This window comes from Columba livia, chromosome 3, assembly GCF_036013475.1.
Source record: "Columba livia isolate bColLiv1 breed racing homer chromosome 3, bColLiv1.pat.W.v2, whole genome shotgun sequence".
In the NCBI taxonomy this organism is placed as follows: Eukaryota; Metazoa; Chordata; class Aves; order Columbiformes; family Columbidae; genus Columba; species Columba livia.
The window spans coordinates 55,762,113-55,783,450 of NC_088604.1; the positions used below are offsets into that span (position 1 = coordinate 55,762,113).

The 21,338-nt window shown below is 40.3% G+C and overlaps 1 protein-coding gene across 13 annotated transcripts in view; it reads left to right on the top strand.

Annotated features, from left to right (window-relative positions):
- Positions 1-20,267, top strand: part of NCOA7 (nuclear receptor coactivator 7) — a 95,080-nt gene extending 74,813 nt beyond the window's left edge. For 9 of the 13 annotated variants that reach the window (XM_065056844.1, XM_065056842.1, XM_005507430.3 and 6 more), the window contains 8 exons: positions 112-1,175; positions 2,658-2,826; positions 10,473-10,620; positions 15,268-15,399; positions 15,827-15,979; positions 16,524-16,619; positions 17,274-17,347; positions 18,015-20,267. In XM_065056844.1, the coding sequence (XP_064912916.1) occupies positions 112-1,175; positions 2,658-2,826; positions 10,473-10,620; positions 15,268-15,399; positions 15,827-15,979; positions 16,524-16,619; positions 17,274-17,347; positions 18,015-18,150 (1,972 nt within the window). In that variant the 3' untranslated portion in view covers positions 18,151-20,267. Of the gene's footprint in view, positions 1-111; positions 1,176-2,657; positions 2,827-10,472; positions 10,621-10,679; positions 12,199-15,267; positions 15,400-15,826; positions 15,980-16,523; positions 16,620-17,273; positions 17,348-18,014 lie in introns of those variants that run through there. The other 4 variants (XM_065056849.1, XM_065056850.1, XM_065056853.1 and 1 more) reach the window with 3 other exon arrangements.
- The last annotated feature ends 1,071 nt before the right edge of the window (positions 20,268-21,338 follow it).

A 21,338-nucleotide genomic window follows, 5' to 3' on the forward strand; every position in this document is an offset into this window, starting at 1 on the left:
GTTTCAGAGCTTAAGTTAAGTTGGCATATTATTTATTTTTTCTTTTCCATTTTTTTTCTGTTTCCATTTTGCTTTTAACATCCTATGTACATCCATCATTTTCCCTGACAGTGACATACCAAAGGATCTTTGTCCTCTGTACAGGCCAGGAGAATGGGAAGACCTGTCCTCCGAGAAAGATATCAATCCTTTCAGCAAATTCAAATCCCTTAGCAGAGAAAAGAGGCAGCAGAATGGGGATCCATCCATCACTCTGGGTGCCAAACAGATAAAACCGTCAGATAAGGAAAAGTCTACTGATTTTGAAATTCTTCAGTCATCTGAGAGTACAGGCTCAATCAAATCAAACTTACTGGACTTTCCCAACAACATCACTGCCACTGAACATTTGGAAAAGTTTGCTGCAGAACCATGTGCCAAGGAGCCTTCTGGGGAAAAAAATGCGTCAGACATCGAAACCAAAGAAAAATCCCTTTTGGGAGAAGGAGAGGATGACTTTGAGCTGGAAAAGACGTCTTCTCGTGTGGACAGAGGGTTGGACAGGAAAATCTCAGTAATGGAAGGCTTTCTGGCTGACCCCAGGGAGTTGGGGAGAACTAAGCAGCAGGTAACCAAACCCACTACAGAAGTCCAGGAGCACTTGACAGTTGATTCCTTGGAAAAAAAGGACAGTGTTGAACCTAAAGCTGACTTAGACTTAGAGCTGTGTGAAAAGCAAGATGTTATTCCAGAAGTAAACAAATGTGTCAGTTCCCCAACAGGTAAGGTGGAGACTACACTGGACACTAAAAAAGAGCTAGAGAAAGATAAACTTATTGAATTTTACCTCAATAAAGATGGGAATGGGTCTCAGTCATCTGAAGACTTACACAAGGCTGAAATCCAGAAAGGTGAAAACAATAAAGCAATTGGTATAGACCTTACACTTAGCTGTTCAAAGTCCCAAGCTAATGAAGTCCATACAGTTAAAAGTATGGAGCTCGATTCCTGCTGTGTTGAAAGGAAAGCGCCTTCGTTAGAAATCAGCTCAGCAGCAGCAGAGGAGAAGGATCTGAAAGAGTCTGTGGACTCTTCGTTAGTACCAGCTATAGACAAGACCTGTCAAGAAACACAGTTAGACAATCAATCAGAAATCAGACTGTGGCTGCTGCAGAAAATTCAAGTGCCAATTGAAGGTAGGTCTCTGGTTATCCTTGTTTCCTCTGAGACTCGGACAGCATTATGACGGTAACCTTTGAATGGATAGCCTTCTGCTCTAAATTTCCTCTTTCTATAATACCTGATTTTTTTTTTTTCACTCTTGTATATTATATTTTTTTATCACATGCTATTTAGAAGAGAAAAATACCTTCAAATTCCCTAAGCTTCTAATTTGATAAGTAGTTTGTGTGCCTTTTCCATCTTCAGTGGCTACTGTTTATATAATCTTCACCTCTGTTTACTGGCTTTAAGGAGGACAGTGAAATGTCATCTAGTCACAGTACTGGCAGGCACATTTCATGGCTTAGGAATTGTCACTCTTTATTGGTTGCTTTTGTTGCTTCAGTGAAGTCTGTCAGTGTATTTCTGATCATTTCCAAAGTAGTAGTGTGTTCTTGCAAAGCAGGGTACTGAAGTGTTCTTGACATTATTTGCATCTGTCTGGTGTCTGCTGTGCTATGGAAACCCTTCAAAAAGTGATAAATAGGATTATATGTAGAGCCTTACTGACCAGTCATTTTGTCCTGATTGGTCATTGGGTTCTAATAACTAAAATTTGGGCTGTTACTGGAAAGCATATAACAAAAAGAAATCTCAGTTTAGATACTGTATACACATATTACTACCTCTAAGCACTAATCCATCCCGGAGTGCTGCTGCTCCTCTCTTGGTAGTTTAATGAACCGGTGGATATACCCTTGATTCACATGAGGTGGTGGGAGATATTTGAGTGGAAGTCTTTATTTGAAAACCAGTTATTCTTAAAATTATTTTTCCTTTCTTTTCAAAGGATTTAAATCTCAGTGGTTGTATTTGGTGATCATTCTCATTGGCAGAGAAAAATAAAAAAGATGGCTGTATGTGTACTCCTAAAATGAATGAGGCACCTTCAGTGTGACTTAGGCTGTAATTTAATAAACAATGTTTTTGTCATGCTGGTAATTTAGGGAACTTAAACTGCTCTTATGTTTGACCCTGTCTTGTGCAGACAAAAAGGTTTGTACTGTCTTGTGCAGACAAAAGGTTTTTGTTTTCTGGCTGACTGTCAGAATTGAGGAACTGGTCAAGTGTTCTGTGTGTGTGCGCAGGGTTACCCTTCTACTGGATGGGGTACCAGGACCCAGTGAAACAATCCCCTCTGCTTGCACCTGCTTCATGTTGCAGTTTGCACCCAGTCTGATGGTTTTACTGATCTGCTTCACAGCGCTAATCTGCACATGGCTGTACAGCTGAGGGGGATAGAGGCTGTGACAAAATGGGAATAAATGGCCACAGTTTAGGATAAACAAGGATTTATTAAACCAGTTTTGCTGTTGAATGACATGTCAGGTGTAATTCTGTGTATGGTGCCTCTGAGTATTCCTTTGCACAAGATTATTAATCTTTGTGACAATGTTTTACCAGCTGCAGTATTTGTACTTCCTTTAAGCAGCCCATTTCTTTTGTCTCTTGCTCAGATATGCTTCCTTCGAAAGAGGAGAAAAGCAAGACTCCTCCAATGTTTCTGTGCATTAAAGTAGGCAAGCCCATGAGAAAGTCCTTTGCATCTCAGAGCACCACCATGTCTCAACAGTACAGTAAAAAGATAAAGCAACCAGAGTACTGGTTTGCTGTTCCGCGGGAAAGGTAAGCTGCAGTGCATAGCACGAAAATGTATTTTGTCTCATATTTTTAAATGTGTTGTGCTTTCTAGAGCTGAATCTGACTTTCACTACGTGGTCCAAGGTGTGAAATGCAGCAAGGATGAGGAGAGGGGAGCCCTCATTTTGTTGCATGCCAGAGACCAGTGGTGGTCTCTTGTGGCTCCCAGTGGGAAGGCAGAAGGGATCAGGTGCCACTTGGAAGATGAAAAGAGGGATGTACGTGCAGATAACATATGGGAAAAGCACTGGGGGATGATCTGGGTTTCAGCCATAGTCCAGGAAGTGAAGGAAAGGGGAAAAGGGGAGCAGTGGCAAGAGAGGCAAGGAATCCGCTAAGGTGCCTGTGCTAAAAAATAGGTATCTCACATGAGCAAAAGGGCATGATGTGGAAAAAGGAGACACTCTTAACTGAATTGATGTAACTGTTTCAGCCTTCAGGCCCATACAAAAATCCCCTTCCTTTGTGATAAAATAGGTTAAAGTGGTTTTGGTGCCTGTAGGTGTGTATGTACACATGCATAAATAGCACTATAGCAAATAAGAAAAAAAAAAAAGGAAGACCTGTGATTTTTTTCTACATAAATCACCCAAGAATTTTCACTGGCTCTGAGAAATCAAATCCATGGTCATTCTTTTGCTAGAAGGCAACTAGAGCAGCTCTCCACTCTGTAGATGAACTGTCCCTGAAACAGGGAAATCAGTGATAACACTTCTGGTGAATTAGATGCCAGGAAGGAAGAATCTGAACTGGTCATCAATCTCAGAAGGTATCTTTAAGATGCGGACAATTTTTTTTTTTCTTTTTTGTTAATAATTTTTCAGAATATTTAATTTTATTTTCAAATTTGTAGCTTATGTTTTGATGTAAGTGTTTATTTCTTTTATTTTAGAAATGAGTGTTTTGAGCAGAGCAGTGGTATGGAAGGTGCTGACCTAGGGGAGGAGGGGGAGAGGTTTGATCCATCTGGAATGTGGCCATCGGGACTGCAGCTGAAGACAGCTTTTGGCTTGCTTGCTCTCTGCTCAACCCAGTCCTTGGCTCCTCAGTGATTGCAAAAGGGCAGGTTCAGAAAATTCTAGGTCGAAGTGTGAGTACATACTTCAAGGAGTTAGAGTGGTGCTTGTAATATAACACAAGGTCAGTTTTTGCTTTGAGGATAGCGTGTCTAATGTTGAATAAAGCTGCTGAGCAGAACTGAGGTAATCTCTGATGGTTTCTCTGCGCAACAGGTAAATCTATTAAGCATCTTACTGCAAACTTGGATAACAGCTGCTTGGCTTGTCATTTTATGAGCAGAAATTTTCTGATTAGTGAGGGGACCTAATCCATATATAAACTGAAATGTTGACAACTGGTTTATACTTAAGTTTTTGGAATGAGGAACAAGTAATTCCTAAAGAGAGCTGTTGCAGCAGCACTTGGCTGTGCTGGCTGACAGGCCAGATCTTTGCTCTCAGAGCTGCTGTTCAGATCTTGGTAAGAATTAGTGGTGAATATAGTATAAGATGGGGTCATTATGGTGCTATTCATAATGCCTGTTCTAGCAGCACAGAAGTGCGTAAAAGATCACGTAGAACTTGAGGCAAAAATTAAATGTGGGACCTATGCCCTCATATTAATGCAAGATATATCTTTGCCTAACGAGCCAGTGTTTTCTCCAAACTCCCAGATGCCTTCCCAAAGCAAAATGCATCACTTCCAATGCACTGGTGGTATTCTTGCTCCAGTATTGGATAGTATATAATTATTATATCAGTGTTGCATCTTGAGAGTGGCATGGACAGTTGGTTATTTGGGATAGCTTTACAATGTATTTTTGATATAATGTATCAAAATCATTTATTAAGTTAAAAACATTCAAAATACAATGTATATTAATGTATGAAAGTATCAAGAATACCACTCTCATTTCTTTGCCATAAAGCAGCATAAATTAAACACTAACTGTCCAGTTCAGTTGCAGTAGCTTGTGCAACGTCTTAACGTTTCGTAGTAATTAAAAACCAAAAAACAAATTGGACTAAGATTTTGAAGAAATTAGTGTTAGGCCTGTAATCCCGTCATAAATTAAATCTTCCTTCGGTTTGCATTTAATTGCATTTTACCATTGCCTCTTGGTGTTTGCTATTAAAACAGGTTCTGTCATAATTTGCGAAAGTGGCTCCGTTTTCAGTCTGAGCCGCATCACCCACCGCTCCCAGAGGAGCTGCAGTTCTGTCCGCAAGATCAACAGGCAGCAGGACAGAAGCATGGTGGGGGGAAAACTCACCTTTTAAAACTTTTTTTAAAATTATTTTTAATGAAAGCCTCCAGAAACATCAATACAGAGAGAAAACTGTTAGTCGAATACTCTTTATAAAAAAGGCTGTTAACAAGTGTTAAGACTCATCGGCCTTTTGTGACTGTTTGAGGTCTCATCTGGGACCTACGTGGCTTCTTGGGCACCGAGAGCGTCCCAGCGCACGTTGCCCGATGACCTGCAGAGCCCGGCTGGGTTAATCAGTGACTCCAGGGCTGTGCTGCCCTGCACCCTGCTCACAGCTGTGCTCGCCTTGACACGTAACAGGGGTGATGGACATCTCCAGACTCTTTATATACAGATTAACTCAGTCTAGGGCAGCATCTTGTCGGGTTCAGCTGAGCAGAGGCATCCATGCTTTTGGATGCTGACTGATTGATTCTTCTGCTGAGAAGCCTTGCAATGGGTATAGCTTACAGTATTAGGGGGTAAGTCTATGCGTGCTCTTACTACTTGGATTTGTGTTTACAGGTATTTAAATAGCATATTGATTTTTTCCACCCTAGTGGATTTTGAGTATTAGTACGTCAGTGATTCCACCACTCACAGATTTCCTCAAGGTCTTGCACAGGAAAATGCATTGCAATGGGACAGAGATAGTAATGCAAAATTTTTTTGTTTATAAACATGTGTCCTAACAGACAATTTTCTCATTTTAGCAGTGACTAGTTCCTAAGTCAAGAAGTAAATTTCACTGATTATCTGTAATAGGAATTTGGCTGACAGGGTTGGTTTATGAATGTATATTTTGTGTTGATCAAGACATTGCACAGAGATCATGCTGCTGAGAGGGCATCTGCTTTTTTGGAAGCTTTTTTTTGTGAAAGCAGGCAAATTTTCAAGGAGAAAAAGTAGCAGGGGTAGAGCCTTGCTTTTGTACTCTTAGCTTCCTGCCCCATTGATTGTTTTTGTTTGGTTGGTTGGTTTGGGGAGCTGGGTGAGTTTTGGTTTGGGTTTCGTTACTGTTTCTGGAGAGGTTTCCTTTTGTAGTGCAAGATGCCGCTTGGTTGTGACTCTTGTTAGTATCTGGTGCGTGATACGCTGTAGTTAATAGGGTTGAAGCTGAGATCTGAAAGATCACAGCTAGCTGGAGTCAATACCGATATGATGCTTCCATGCACTTTGCATAAAGGGACAAGGACTGAGGTGGTCCTGATGCTGAAAGATCACTCTTAAAATGCTCATCTTAATGGAATGGAATAGGTAGCTTAAAGCTTAGATATACACTCCTTTTGAATTAGCCCAGTACAAATAGAAAACTCATAGACTCCTGATAAATAAGATATCGCACTGTACAGATGAAACCTATGAAAACCAGTCTGTATCTGTAGCTTAGTATCTTATAATTAGGGCTCATGTAAGCTCATATAAGCATATGAGGGCTTACGATACCTTAGCCCTCATAAGATTCATGAAGGATCATCATGTAGTCAGGCATGTTTGTAACAAAGGTGTAGGATTCCTCTGAATTAATTCTTGTTTCTAGACCAGTTGCTGTGGTTGGACTTGGGGCCTTTGTACATGTGTCAAAGGATGCAGAAACCATCCCCCACTATCTATATACACAATTTGGAAGTAGCCTCACTCCCACATGTGACTGACCCAAATACATTGATTTATGGAAGACTGGTTTGCCTCTGCCCTCAAAGAAGTCAGATATTGTTGCCATATCAACAGAAATGGTGGCGGTGGTGATGTCAGTTTGGAGCCTCCTAAATTAAAGTACATCTTTTAGGAGAAAAGTAATTTGTGGTTCTCCCTAAAGAATCTTGGCGATTTGTCTAGTGTGTTTTATTGACAATTGCCTTTGCTCTTTTTCAGTGCACTAGATACCTACTTTAATTTTTCTGGCTTCCGGTCCCAGGTTGTGGTTATATCTGCATGACCTGGATTCAGTTCCTCTTAATGTTGGTTATCACAGAGTGTCACTCCTGTAAGCTGAATAACTTTTGCTTTTTGCTGTACAACAGTTGGTTTTGCATCTCTTTAAGCTGCAGTGTTTAAATGTGACTTGGGAATGTTGCATCAGAGATGAGCATAGTGTTCCAACAGTGGTCACCAAAGTGTCAAACACCAAACTAAACACAATCTCATTCTTTCTGCTGAATGTTACTTTCTTGGTGCATTCAAGGGTCGCACCAAGTGTTGTCATCAGTGTGCTGGTGTGGAGCTCTTGCTCCGAAATTCAGAGCCGTTATCCCAGGTCTCTAGGGCCCTTCTGCCAAGGGTAAGGGAGCACCCTGCAATCACAGCCCCTGCTTGCTCTTCTGTGTGTGCTCTGCTGTTGGGACAGACACACACACACGGCTGATTGTGCCCAGGTTACTATGCAGTGCAGTGGCATAATACTCCACCAGGCTTTTGTCTAACACTAATTTTATCACTTGGCTGTAATGATATTTAAGTCGTGTTTTCTACTTTCCAAAATTATTTTTCTACTGAATTTATATCCTTCACTATAAACTTTCATTTTTGCATTTGTTTTGGGCCCTTTGTGTGCGTATTACTATGAACTTTCCTTTCAATCTGGCTACAGCTGGCAGGGGGTTCCCTCTTTAATCAGTGTTCCATCTTTCATTTTTGATTTGTGTCTTCTAGGTTTTTTTTGTTTGGTTAGTTTGGTTTTTGGTTTTTTTTGGGGGGGGGTTGGTTGTTTTTTTTGTTTTGTGGGTTTTTTTTATTTTGTTTTGTTTGTTGTTGTTGTTTGGGTTTTTTGTTTGTTTTTTTAAGTTTCCTGTTATCATTTTTTTTCTTTTGAATAAGTTCTTTTTGTAGTGATTAACTTCAGATTTCTGAAGTTGTTAATTTCCAGGTACCTTATGTTTTATTGATGTTTCCCTCTCAGTGCATAACACAGTCATAAGCATGTGATCTCTGAAACAGCTATTGAATTCTAGGGTAAATTTCCTCACAGCTGTCAAGCTGGCTGTAGGAGAGTTCCCCAGGCACTGGTTTCTGAAGTTATGAATTGTCTCTTTTTTTCTTTTCATTTTGGTCACTTGGAAATACCACCATAGCATAATGTTATTATTTTATTAACAGAGAAGGGATGCTCAGCATCCCTTTCACAATGACTTCACTTCTATAATAACCTATTTCTTACTTTCCACTGCTGCTTCTTAAATCTTTAGTGTCTGGATTTATTTAGCATCTGTCCATGGCAGAGAAAAACTTATTTGTGGACTGCTTAGATGAACTGGGCATTTACAGGTCCATGGGACCTGACAGGAAATATTCTGAGTGCGCTGAGGAACTTGGTTGATTTTACTGCAGTGCAGGTTTCTATAGTAGTTAGCTTTCCAGACTAGCACTACTGCACGTAAAACACAGAATGGTCAAGTTAAATGTCTCTTTCAGTTAAAAGTTACATTATTTAGCAAAGAGATGATTGTACTGGTTCTTCTGAAGCCTCTGTGAGCAAGTTAAGGGCTTTAGGGCACACTGAGTGGCACCTGCTGATGTGGGAAAACTTCTGCAGTTGAAAGATCTTGATTAAAATGAGATGATGCAGCTTTTAGAAGTGTCTTCCATAGTTCACTATTTTTAGATCTGTGCAAACTTCTAAGCGATCACATGGCTTCTCACAAAGAAAGGGGGAACCCTTGGCAATGATAGTGTGACCCTCTTTTAGCCTTTTGCAGGCCATTATTGGAGAGGACTATCCCGAGGACCGATTGTTTGCATGGTGCTACTTTGATCTCTTTTGTGTGTGTTGCTGCAGCAGAACAAACAGCAGCTAAAATTCTTATTTTGACGTCAGCATTAGCTACCTGACTTGTTCTTGATGAAGGGAGGCTGCTTATGCCTCAGGAACTATTGTGTTGCATGTCATTCACAAATTTAGGACCATTATGCTAGAGCTGTATTTGGTGGTATCTTAGAAATGTCTCGTAGATACAATTCTTGTTTGATAACAAAAATTTAAATTCAGCTAGGTCATTTGTTAGCCATGCACCACAGAAGTGTTTGTGATTATGCAAAGGAGAACAGAAAAAACAGAAGGCAATGCTAATTTATTCCGTTTTCATGGTTAGAAGGACATTTCAATGACGCAGCAAATAAATCCTTTATTCTTTCTGAGGGTAGTGGGAATTGGAACAAAATGTATTGAAGCCAAAGTGAGTCAAGCTCTGCCCCACAGTGTCTCGCTTTAATTATGAATTAATATACCTGTTATGAGCGGGCAACAATTTCAGGCCTGGCAGTTTATACAATTAGAACTGACCTCAGATTCTAGCCATTACTGGTAGAAGTGTAGAGCAGAAAATGTAGGCTTGATTGGAGAAATCTGTGGAATAAAATAAATGAACCTGAACAGAATCCAGCAGTGCTGAAATGGTGTTTTAAGATTATTTGTGCATATACTATAAATCCAAGTAACTTGAAATATAGGGGGAGAATGCCTAGGTTTCTCTAAGCTTTTAATTGTTCTGTATAGATCAAGGAACTGCTGGACAAAACTCTCTAGTGAATAACTGGAGAAAGTCCTGGTGTCATAAGTACTTACTATCTTTCTATCTGCCCTCTTTAATTACTTTTCTTTGTCTTTTTTTTTTTTTTTCTTCCTGGCAATTCATCTCCTTGTACGGTGGATCCACTGTTGTATTCCTGTTTCAAATTGCATGTGTTCATTTTAATCCTTAGTACCATCTGGGTGAAAGGAATATATTACCTAAATTCCTTCTTGAGAAATTATTTCGCTGTTTGTTACGGGTGTTGTCAAAGAGCATCTCATTCAAGAAAATGATTGAGAACTGACCACAGTTATGGAATTGCATACACTGCCGGTACTGTATCATTAGCAAAGCTGTCAGTAACTGCTTATTTTCATTATGCTAACAAAATGAAAAATTCTTTTGTGGTTAATCTCTGTAACTTTTAGAGGGCAGATAGAAATGTGGCGTAGACTTTACTGGTGGTATTTTATGGCTTGGTCTGTGCAGGAGGTCAAACTAAATAATTGAGTTTTTTACGGACTTAACTATTGTGAACATGATGTAAAAACAGTCAATTTGTCATCTTAATATTAATTGCGTGGGACTGCACAAACCACTTGGTGTTTCCATGATGCTTTGACTGTGTGTATAACAAAGGGAGGAAAAAAAAGTATGGTGGAATGGAAAACAGAAACCTTGAAATGCTTCAGGCTGCCAGGTGGAAGGAACTATTTATTGCCTTGGGGTGGTACGCAAGGGTGGAAGTACACGGGTAGTACACTATTTGTGCGGTTGTCCCTTCTTTTGTGACTGGACAAAACCTCTGTACTACATGGCAGCGCTGTGTTCATGGACCACTGCACAACGGTTGTCTCCTCCTCTTCTGTTTACAGGGTGGATCACTTGTACACGTTTTTTGTTCAGTGGTCACCAGAAATATATGGGAAAGATGCCAAAGAGCAAGGTTTTGTCGTGGTAGAAAAGGAGGAGCTTGACATGATAGACAACTTCTTCAGTGAGCCCACTACTAAAAGCTGGGAGGTGAGTGCTTTCTGCTGTTGTGTGAAGCATATGAAGTGTGCAGCCCCTGTTAAGAATCTCAGCATTTGCTGTTTTGATGATTTTTTTATGGTGTTTCTATATGCTTACTGCTTATATAGAAGTCTCCTGCAGGCTTGTATCTGTCTCGCAAACGTACTCATATTCCTTCAGTCCTCCTTTCTTCCCTCCCTAGAAAGAGCTGGCAAACAACTGGGAGCTCTGTGGTGTGCAAGCAGCAGTTGTGCAAATATTTTGGTGATGTGAGGTTAGCCTTTTGCAAAAGTATACAGGTGTATGTTGCCAGCATTGCTAAATCCATATTGTATTTATGTACTACAAATAAAACCTCTGAAATGTATATGTACATGTAAACACCAACAGAGACTCCTGTGTGCTGGTTGGAATGGGTTGCTGTGGGATGTTGTGGCACACCCTTGCACCTCAGGTGCACACAGCAGTGATGTTTGAATATTGGTTGTAAGATGGACAGGTTTTAGACTGGGACTTTTGTTTTTTCATATGGGGGATTTTGTAATCTGTTTTAACTACTTGCCATGCCTGTGTGTGTTATCCGTCACTTGTGCATACAAAACCTCATTTCTAAGGCAAATAAGCTCGCACACATTTTTTAATTATATTTCTGAACACTGAAGCACTTGCTGTGCTAAGGGTGTGCATTAAATTAAAAAAAAAAAACAACAAAAAACAAACAACCAGATTAAATCCCTAAGTGGGAAATATCTTGATGGTGATTTACAAAGTCATCTGGTTATTTGTCTTAAACATAAATGTGTTTTTAAAATTCTACTGCCCTTTTTATTTTTTTGAAGCGTTTCTATCTTTAAACTACATTGGTCCTGTTCAAAAGTGGAGGTTGGGAGTGGGGCTTGACATTTGAAATGTAGTAATGTGACCTCTAAGCCCACATAGCTTTTATTTTTACAGTTTTTTATTTTTTTAATCTTGGTGCTTTGTGAACTGCAAATAAATAGATAGATAGATAGATAGGAGTCTTCATTCCTTGTTTTGCCCAGAGCTGATTGCTGTCATATATTGCACTAGATTTCACTGTTCAGGTGTTATTTGCATGCCATTTTCATAAAACCAAAATGAAAAAGGGAGGGACAGTGATGTGAAGAACAGAGGTGAGAGAGATCTGTCCACGCTGGAAGCTTTTCTCTCGTTGTTTTATTTCAATATGTATTGGAAGAATAATTCTCTGGAAACAGCTTCTTAAAGGTGTATTTCTCTTATTTGTAGTATATTCAAGCTTTACAAATTGTAAAGGAGGTCTTTCAGGAAATCTTTATCGGAAGTCCAAATTTGGGCATGATCATTTACCAAGTTTCACTCTCCCTTGTGGGGAAACAGAAAGTGTAGAGGAGCATAAAAGCAACTTTATCCCAGCGTGCCATGGGCAGTCTGTCGTGCTTGTTGGGGAGAGCTCTTGCCACTAGAGCAGGGAAGTGTAGTGGATACTGCAAAATAAACTGGTAGATAATGAAAGAGAAGCAAACGCCTTTGAATATTCGAATTATTTACTATGCCAGACCTGACCAGGAGGAGCCTTTTGTGGAGGTATGTTGAACTGTGTCCCTGTTTGAACAGCGTGGATCTGATACAGCGCTTCTGTCCCAGTAAAAATGTGCTCCTTACTCAGACTAATTTTAACAGAGTATTTCCAGACCAGGTAGCTTGCTTTCTCAGTTCTGTAAAAACTTGAAAAGATTTTGTAGATCCACTTTCTGTAGCGGTTGATTCTTTTTGTCTCTCTCTCTGCTTTTGTGTGGTCTGTAAACATGTGATTCTGCAAATCCCTTTTTTTTGCATTTGTTGACTCTGAACTTCATTCAAATGTGCACTTTGGTTATAGACTGAAAAAGTATCTGTGCAGTGAAGAAGGGGATTTGTCTGTCTTTGGAGCTGATTTGTGATTTACAGCTGTGTTAAATTTTCCGTGATTGCCTGTGTTTGCAAGTTTGGTTGCATTTTGCTACAGTTACCTGTGACTGGTTGATTTACGATGATACTTTCCCTCCCCCTCCTGGGGGAAGACTTTGAAAGAGGACCTGGGGGGTACTTTTTATATAAGATGAAAAAAGTGTTCATTTAAAAAAAAAAAAAAAGAAAAAGATAAAATAATGGCCTGGAAGATGAAGAGGGAAGGGAAACCACTCAGGAGGTGGAAAAAGAGCAAGGATAAAAGCACAAAGTCCATTGTCTTTTTAACAGTTTATTGAGGTTTTTTTTAAATTTATGTTAATTTTTTAGTGCAAACCTTCCCCGAAATTTAACATATGAAAAATTTTCAAGCACAGGATTCCTTTTAGTCTCAGAAGACCCAGGACTAAATCCCGCTGAGCCTGGGCTGGAGGGGCAGGATGCAGCTGTACTGCTCTGCCAGTGTCACTGGCAGGAATACCTGTACTGCTCAGATACACAGAGACATGTAACAACATTAGTTCTGTGGGCTGGATTTTGCTTTGCCATTGGATTTTGTCTTGCCCCCTTTCCTAACCCCACTGTGTATGTTGGAGTGCCAGTGCTGGTGTGCCCTGCTTGGGGCGGCTGCCCCAGGCTCAACTCCAGGTGTCTGTAGGTGAATGTGGGTTGGAGGTGAATGCATCCAGCAGACATGTTGCTCATGTCCCACTGGAGATGCCAGGTGGACAGACAGTGTGAGGGCTTTGTCCTGCCCACGGTGAACTCTTCACTAGTCCTGGTCTTCGAAAGAAACTCCTTCTCTGTGTTTTGTGATGTGGTTAAATCTGCAGTTGGAGTCAGTCCAGTGGATTTTGTTTCTTGCCTGTGGGACAGGTGTGCGTAGGACCTCCAGGCGCTTCTTGGCAATTGTCTTGACTGTTGACAGCTTCTGCAAGTTCAAGCAGTGATTGTGAAGTCATGGAGGAGCTATGCAAAACTTTACCCATGTGTAATGGGAAAGTCATTTGGAAGCTGTATTTGCAGGGCAGTGTGTGGCAGCAGCGCAGTGTGCTTGACAACCACATCTTGAGGTTCTAGCTCCAAGAGAAGACCTTCATGGTGATGTGCTTATGGAAGAAAGGCTGTTTCAGGTTTCCTGTTTGTTTTGTGGTTAGGCCTCCTTGCTTCCCCTTTTCTTTCTCATCAGCCCAGTCTCTGAGCTTTTGCTGTACAGGAACTGTTTGCTGTGCTGGCACCCAGCCCCAGCTAAAGCCCCACTGCTGGGCGCAGTGTGCTTCACCTCACCGAGGCTCCTGTCACTTGCTAAGCACCCTGAGCTGCACTGAAGGGTGAGCAGCTTCCCAGCTCTGCCAGGTGATGCTGGGAGGCTGAGCACCCCAGCAGCATCTCTTCAGGAGCCAGGACACCCAGACCACTGCTGCCGAGGGGTGACACAGTGTCCTCCCCTCTGCGGTGAGCTCCAGGCACCCTGGGAGCTCCTGCCCTACACCACATCTGGGCTCCTGTTTGCTGCCCGTGCTGCCTGGGGTTCAGAACTTGTCCCCTGTCTCTCTCAGCACCCCATAGGCTGCTGAGTGCTTTGATAGACAAGTATTAAGTGTATGGACTTGCATTCTCACTTTTTTACCAGCTTTATGGGAAGCAGTAGTATGGCTTACCTGTAGTTGCTAGAGAGAAATCTGTGCTTCATTTTTTAAGTATTTAAATTCAAACTTAGTGTTAGAAATATTTATATGGACTTACTTTTAAAATATTACAATGTGCTCTCTTTATGGAATCTTAAACAAAGGAATAAATAGAAGTTTCCAAAGAGCTGTTTGTTCATTTTAAACTAAGAATGTATTTTATAAAGATCTGGACTCTCAGAATTAGTGTTTTCAAGAATATAGCTAAACTGGATGCTCAGAGTCTTACTCAGTATATTTCCTACAAGACAGAACTGGAGGTTTTTAAACTGAGATTGGACATGGCACTTAGTGCCATGATCTAGTAAACGGACTAGAGTTGGACCAAGGGTTGGACTCGATGGTCTCTGAGGTCTTCTCCAACCCAGTTGATTCTGTGATTCTGTGAACTTCAAAATATCTATTCAAATTTATTTACATTTTTACTTCTTTGCTTTATTAATTCTGTTTCAGTTTGTGTACACAAAACCATGCCTGAGTCAGTAAACCAAGAAAAAGTTGCTGTTTTAATGAAAAGGATAAGTGACATTTTAAACTTTTTCATATTCTCATGCATTAGCACCTGATAAAATAACTAATGTACTCAACTATTTGCATGAGAGAAAACAAAGATGCTTCTGCATCCTCCTCATTTAGTCTCCACAAGACCCCTCGTTCAGATGTGTGTCGTGTCCCTTGGAAGCAGTAGGTGCACTTTAGCCTTCTGGCTTGAGACCAGCTGTATCTGAGACTGACTGCATGATGTCACCTGGTTACCTCAATATTTTTTAATCCAAAGGGACTCTACAGCTATGGGAGGTCACCAGGGCATGAAGAACTTCTGGCCAAGCTGTCTCAAAGACACCTTGCCAGTTTAGAATCTCCCCATTTGGTTAAGGCTGTCTGTGCTTGATACAACCATCCTATACAGTGGTTTTGCTCCATACAGTGTAACAGCTGGGGGTTATATTGTTTTAAATTAATTTGCTTCAACAGAGGATTGACAGCCTTATGTTGGATACTTGTTCTCTTGCCTCAGATCATAACAGTAGAAGAAGCAAAACGAAGAAAGAGCGTTTGCAGTTACTATGAAGAAGAAGAAGAAGATGATGATACTTTGCCTGTCTTGAAGCATCACAGTGCCCTCCTGGAGAACATGCACATAGAGCAGGTATGGCTAGAAAAACCTCAAGTTTCCTTGTTAGCTCTGGTGCTGTCTCTGCCACGTGTGGGACATTTACCTTCCGGAGGCAATGCCAATGCTTTTTAATAATTCGGAAAGTACTTAGTATGGCTCACCTGGAAAGCTTATTTTTGTGTTTTGCAACTCTAGAGTTTTGAGTTGTGATAATGAGGACTGGCAACTCCTGCTGTGCTTTGAGGGGGGTGCCAGTTTTGATGTGATGTAAACGCAGACAGTTGAGCTCAGGGTACAAGGACACATGCATGTGGCACAGGTGTTAAGCTGCTGGCATCAACTGCTCCGTTGACAGCCATTTTTTGGCTCAGAAGCCCCTGCATAAAGGGAATAGTCCTGGGGCACCAGCTGTCACACAACCTGTTGAATATGTTTCTTTTTCCCACTGTTCATTGCCCAGCTTGCCCGGCGCTTGCCCGCGCGAGTGCAGGGATACCCGTGGCGGCTTGCGTACAGTACACTGGAGCACGGGACCAGCCTGAAGACTCTGTACCGTAAATCAGCATCTCTCGACAGTCCGGTTCTCCTTGTCATCAAGGATATGGACAACCAGGTAAGGAGTGCGTGTTCTGCAGAGGCTGGACTGAAAGGGCAACATCATATAGTGATCATTCAGAAGTGCTAGTCATTCTGCAAAGTGACATCATACCAAAATAAGACATTGGTGTTTTCTTTTGTATTTTCTACAGCTGAAACTAAACTTACAGGCACGAAAGTACATCAGCACTAATAGAAATACACCCCACCCCCCAGCTTCATAATTGCAGTGAGTGCTCCCTTTAATAGTCCCCATGGAAGTATCTTCCTTGGGTATCTCACTAAAAAGCTGTCACAAATAATGCCTCTGTGAAGGTCTAGTACTTCAGTAGCTCCTAGAGTCAGTGTTCCTATTGCCATTGTCATCATCTGGCTTTTAACTTACAGGATACAAAAGATTTGCAGGAGCACTTGCTCATCTGATGTACTTTACTAGCTGGTCCTTCTAACATGAAACACCAGCTCAGTTGTTCTTTAGGAAATATTTTTAAATGTTTGGATATTTTTCTCTTGAATTTTGCACTGTCCTCAAAAGTTGTTTAATCATTTTATTCTGACAGATATTTGGAGCGTATGCTACACATCCCTTCAGGTTTAGTGACCATTACTATGGCACTGGTGAAACATTCCTCTACACATTCAGTCCAAATTTCAAGGTAAGTGGGTGTTCACTTTCTCAAATAAGATATTTGGGTTCCACTTTTGAACATCTATGAGATTTTCGGGAAGACAGCATATTTGAGTTTAGAAGATGTGAGGGCTGTTGAATGCAGTGAATGGCTCATTGATTCAACACAATGCTTTAAGCAACAGCAGCTGTGATTATCTGAAGTGCTAAGAAGACAGTCTGTACCGGCAAGGAGAGGGTTTGAAGTGGATTGAAGGTGGGGGGAAGCAGGGAAGAGTAAGGAGTGGACTGTCAAAGATTCACCTTGGAAGACAGTGACATCAAGAACAGGGTATAATTTCACATGTGACAACAAACCAGAGATAAGAGTGCTACTGAAATACCCCTTACCTTCATGGCTTTTGCATTTTTCAATATTGAACACTTTGTTCCTTTTTAACAGAATGCCTGTTGATTTAGAGATGCAAGCAGAATTTTAAAAAGGATTAGGGTGCCTTGTTCAGAGTTTCAAATATGTATTTCCCTTTACTTTCTACCTATTACTTCTTCCTTCCCCTTCAAGAAAAAAATAAAACAAAATACGACCACACCAAAAAATACCTGCTAAGAGTCAGTCCCCAGTGGTTTAAGAGTACAAGAATCCTCACAGTTCAACTATATGGGGTTCTTTTCCCTTCCTCAGGTATTCAAATGGAGTGGAGAGAACACCTACTTCATCAATGGAGACACCAGCTCTCTGGAGCTTGGAGGTGGAGGGTGAGTGAGTGAATGTTTGTTGTTTTGATCATGTAGCTAACTTTTTTTTTTTTTAATGAGAATAGGGACAATGATAGTTGAAAGAAAAACTAATCAGTAAAATGGCTGAAGTTGCTTTTGGCAAACTGTTTAGGGAAGATACTTCAGCAATCTGATTTCTGTTAGTCCCAGAGCATTTCCATTGCTTTGAGAGAGTGAATGATGTGGGGCAGCTAATTTTTTTTTTTTTTTTTGAGATTGGGAAAAAAAACAGATGTTTTGGGTAGATGCACGTCTCACTGCTGAACAGGTTTGCCACTAGAAGATAGTCTCTAATGGCAGTTTTGCCATCAGCTTCTAAGGTTTCTTCATGTGGCCCTCATTACATTGTTGTTATTCTGTTGCTACAGAGAGCAAGCATACAGACAATGCTTTATCGGGTTCTGATGTCAAAGGTCAGTGGGCATGAAATCAAGGGCTAAGGCTGCACGGCTATCTAAAGTGTGGTAACGGCTCCATGAGTGTCTTGGCAAGTGCTTGGCCAGGATTGAGCCCTTCACATTCAGTCTAAGAGGTCCTCAGAATTACCTAGATTCCTCCGTATCGCTCCTCTGGTTGTTTCAACAGCTTCCAGTATTTTTACTGTTACACGTCATAACCTGAAATTTGTTGTGTATTTCCTTTTTAGTGGCCGGTTTGGCTTATGGTTAGATGCAGATTTGTATCACGGGCGAAGTAACTCCTGCAGCACCTTCAATAATGACATCTTATCTAAGCAAGAAGATTTCATTATACAAGATGTAGAAGTATGGACATTTGAATGAAATACTGACTGCCTTAAGGACTGGATCCGTTAGGCACTTAAAAGCTAACTAGAAGGTGCAGGCTGCCTCACAATGTTACACGCTTTTTCCTCAAGTTTGTACCAGAGCATGACTACGCAAAAAAACCCCAACCAACCAACCCAAGGAAAAACAGAGCAGGTTGTCAGAGGCAGTTAAGACACAGAAGAGATTAGTCCGAAGTGATTTTTACTTCCTCCCCCAGCACTCCTCCATCGAAGAAGTGATGCTTATGAAAACATTCATGGTGTATAAGTTGAAAATGTTTTCTGTAACTGTGAAAAAGATCCTGTGGGAAAGCTATAACTATCTCATACATTCCATGTGTATTTATGTTCAACGTACAAAAGCTAACCAAAAATAAAAGGTTACTTTACCAAAATCTGCAGTATACTGTTTGCCATGGGAAAGAATCACAAATAGGTGTACACAGCACTTAAGGGAACATGTTTTTTAAATCTTTTTATTTATTGTTATTGTGTAGCAGATTTTTTCTTTTTGTAAATGTATTAGCAATGAGTTTTTTTCTTTTGATGTTTCAAATTTCAATTTGATAAATAATTACTATTCAGGTAGGTTTCTTATGCATTGGCATTTATTCTGAATCAATTTATTTGATTTCTGAAGTTAATTTTTATATTTTTGTTTTGTAAATGAGATTGGGTTTTCATTTTACCCTAATTAGAGGGTTTCTTTTCTGGCAGAAACACTTGAGTGCATAATTCTGGGGTTTTTTGTTTGTTTGTTTCCTGAGATGAGAGAGAAGGTCGGTGGTGCTTCTTATTAATTCTGCTGCCACATTCCCGTTAATACATTATTATTTTGGCACTGCATGGAGACATTGGGCAAACTGCCACCTGGTGTAGTCTCTATCAGCTCTGCTGCAGTCAACAGAATTGGGACGGCATGGTTGGAGCATTTGATTGTTTACAAAGGACGTGTCTCAGAGAGGGTTGTTTTTCTGTATCGCCACCAAATGATTCAAAATAAGCCACCCACTGAGCTTTTATGAGCACTTCTCAACAAACTGAAGAATAACTGCTTTGTTAAAGAGAAAATACAATTGAGATTTAGACAAGAATGCTATTCCCCTAACTGGCCAGGTCGTGTTAGTGTAATACTTGTTTTCTTAGTAATTATATATACGATTTCCTTCCTGAAAAAAACATATGTGAAACAACAAGCTGGCTTAGGATTTGGCAGGGAACAAAATATTCTTTATTTTTCTTGAAGTATTTGGGTACTTTTCCCCCTCCCCCCCTCAACACTGAAAAGACTGCATATTATGAATTGAAAATTTTGGTAAGTAGGGAGAGTGTGACAGGAGTGGCCATCTCCACTGTTTGTTAAATTATTGTGCTTTCCCATTAAGCCGTGGTTTTGTTCATGCAGTCCGTGCCCAGCCAACATCAAGATGCTGTCCTGCCCTTAGACTTGAGTGTGTCATGGTCCTGACAAAGGCAGGTTTTAGAAACATTAGTGTGCTTTACATTAAACAGTACAGTCTAAGTTTGGAATATTATTAACTGAGTAATACAACTCAATTTAGTTACTGTTCTTCCCTTTTTTAATAGGTTAAAAAAAAAAAAGCAGCCAAGTGGTTTTCTTTCAAAAGCATTAGTAAATTTTAATCCTGCACAGAAATTTCACAGCCTAAAACCCAACGCTATATACAGTAAGCCTGTAGCACGCCGCACGTGAGCTTATCACGCTTCCCTTCTCTGTGGTCTACTACAGCCATAAATAAAGTTCTTATTGGTAATGCTGTGAAATATTTTGGACGTTGCTAACAGCATAACGCTTTGAAGATACCAGGAATATCTAACACTGTTTGCTCTTTTCAATGGTGGCAGAGCACTTAATAGTTAAAAAAAGAACCCAAACCAAACAAGTTCAACATTTTACATACATTTCACTATTGCTGCCTACAACTTACTCCATTATATTATCTTTGTCAGAGCATATCTAAATGCTGTGGTCTATATTCAAAACAGTGTTGTTCAATCAAAATTCTGTGACCCTTGAAATTATGAATATTGAATATATGTAATGCAGTGCTATCACAATATTTTCAATAAAGGAATTTATGCATTCAGAAACTTGTTACAGATGTTTCCTTTTTTCACGAATTTTAGTACATTTTAAAGGTAAAAGGATGCAGATTATGCTGACCAATATATATGCCTACCATCACAAAGAGACTTCCAGCAACATCTTATTTTAGAAACATGGTTAAGGAGATGTGAGGTTTTGGTTGTTCGGGTTTTTGGGGGGGTTGTTTTGGGATTTGTTGGTTGGTTGGGTTGGGTTTATTTGTTTTTTTGTGTGGTTTTTTTGGGGGGGCTGTTTTATTTTGGTTTTGCCTTTTTTATGGTGGGGTTTTTGTTTGTTTGGGGTTTTGTGTGTGTGTTGCTTTTTTGTTTTTTTTTTTTTGTGGTATTGCATCTCCTAAAATATAGAGCTGTGTTTTGAGTTCAGTTAAACACAGAATGTGACAAAGGGCTAAGAAATACCAGTGGACATTCAAACAGTTGACCTAATAGTTCTCTTTGCTTCTCTCAGCTGTAGTGAATGACATGTATTCCCTCATCTTTTTTTAACCCACTTGTTCCCAGAAGTCAAAAGTCCGTGTATATCACTTTTGGATGCACCCTTTTTATATTGCTGAAGTGTTAATGTATTTTTCTTTCTGTCCAAGCAGGACAAAGGCACACAATGTCTTGAAAGTACCTGGTTCTTGAAGGTTTTTTTAATTTTTGGTAGACAGAGATGGTATTAAGAAAAAGCAAACTACGGTTACACACAAAACAGAACAAGTGTGCAATCTGTGAAACTTGGTTTCAGTGAAATAGCTGTAAGAATTTTCTTGAGGAAAAGTACAGCCACTAGTAATTTCTCTCTGAGGGACAACAAAAGCTTGTTTCCTGCAATGTGAAGCATGTGTACTTTAGTGGTACTCAGATAAAGATTTTTGGTTCCGGACAGTGTTGAAATGCTGATTCACAATAAGGTCTGTAAGCGCCCAGGTGAGTGCGGACGTTCATTTGGTGCTGGTTTCAGTGTGGTTTTTGTGCCAGGTTTTGTACAAAGCTGGCTTGACAGCAAAGTAGGACCCAGTTACTTTCAGACTAATCCTTGTGTGTAAACTTTCAAGATCGACCCTTGCGTGT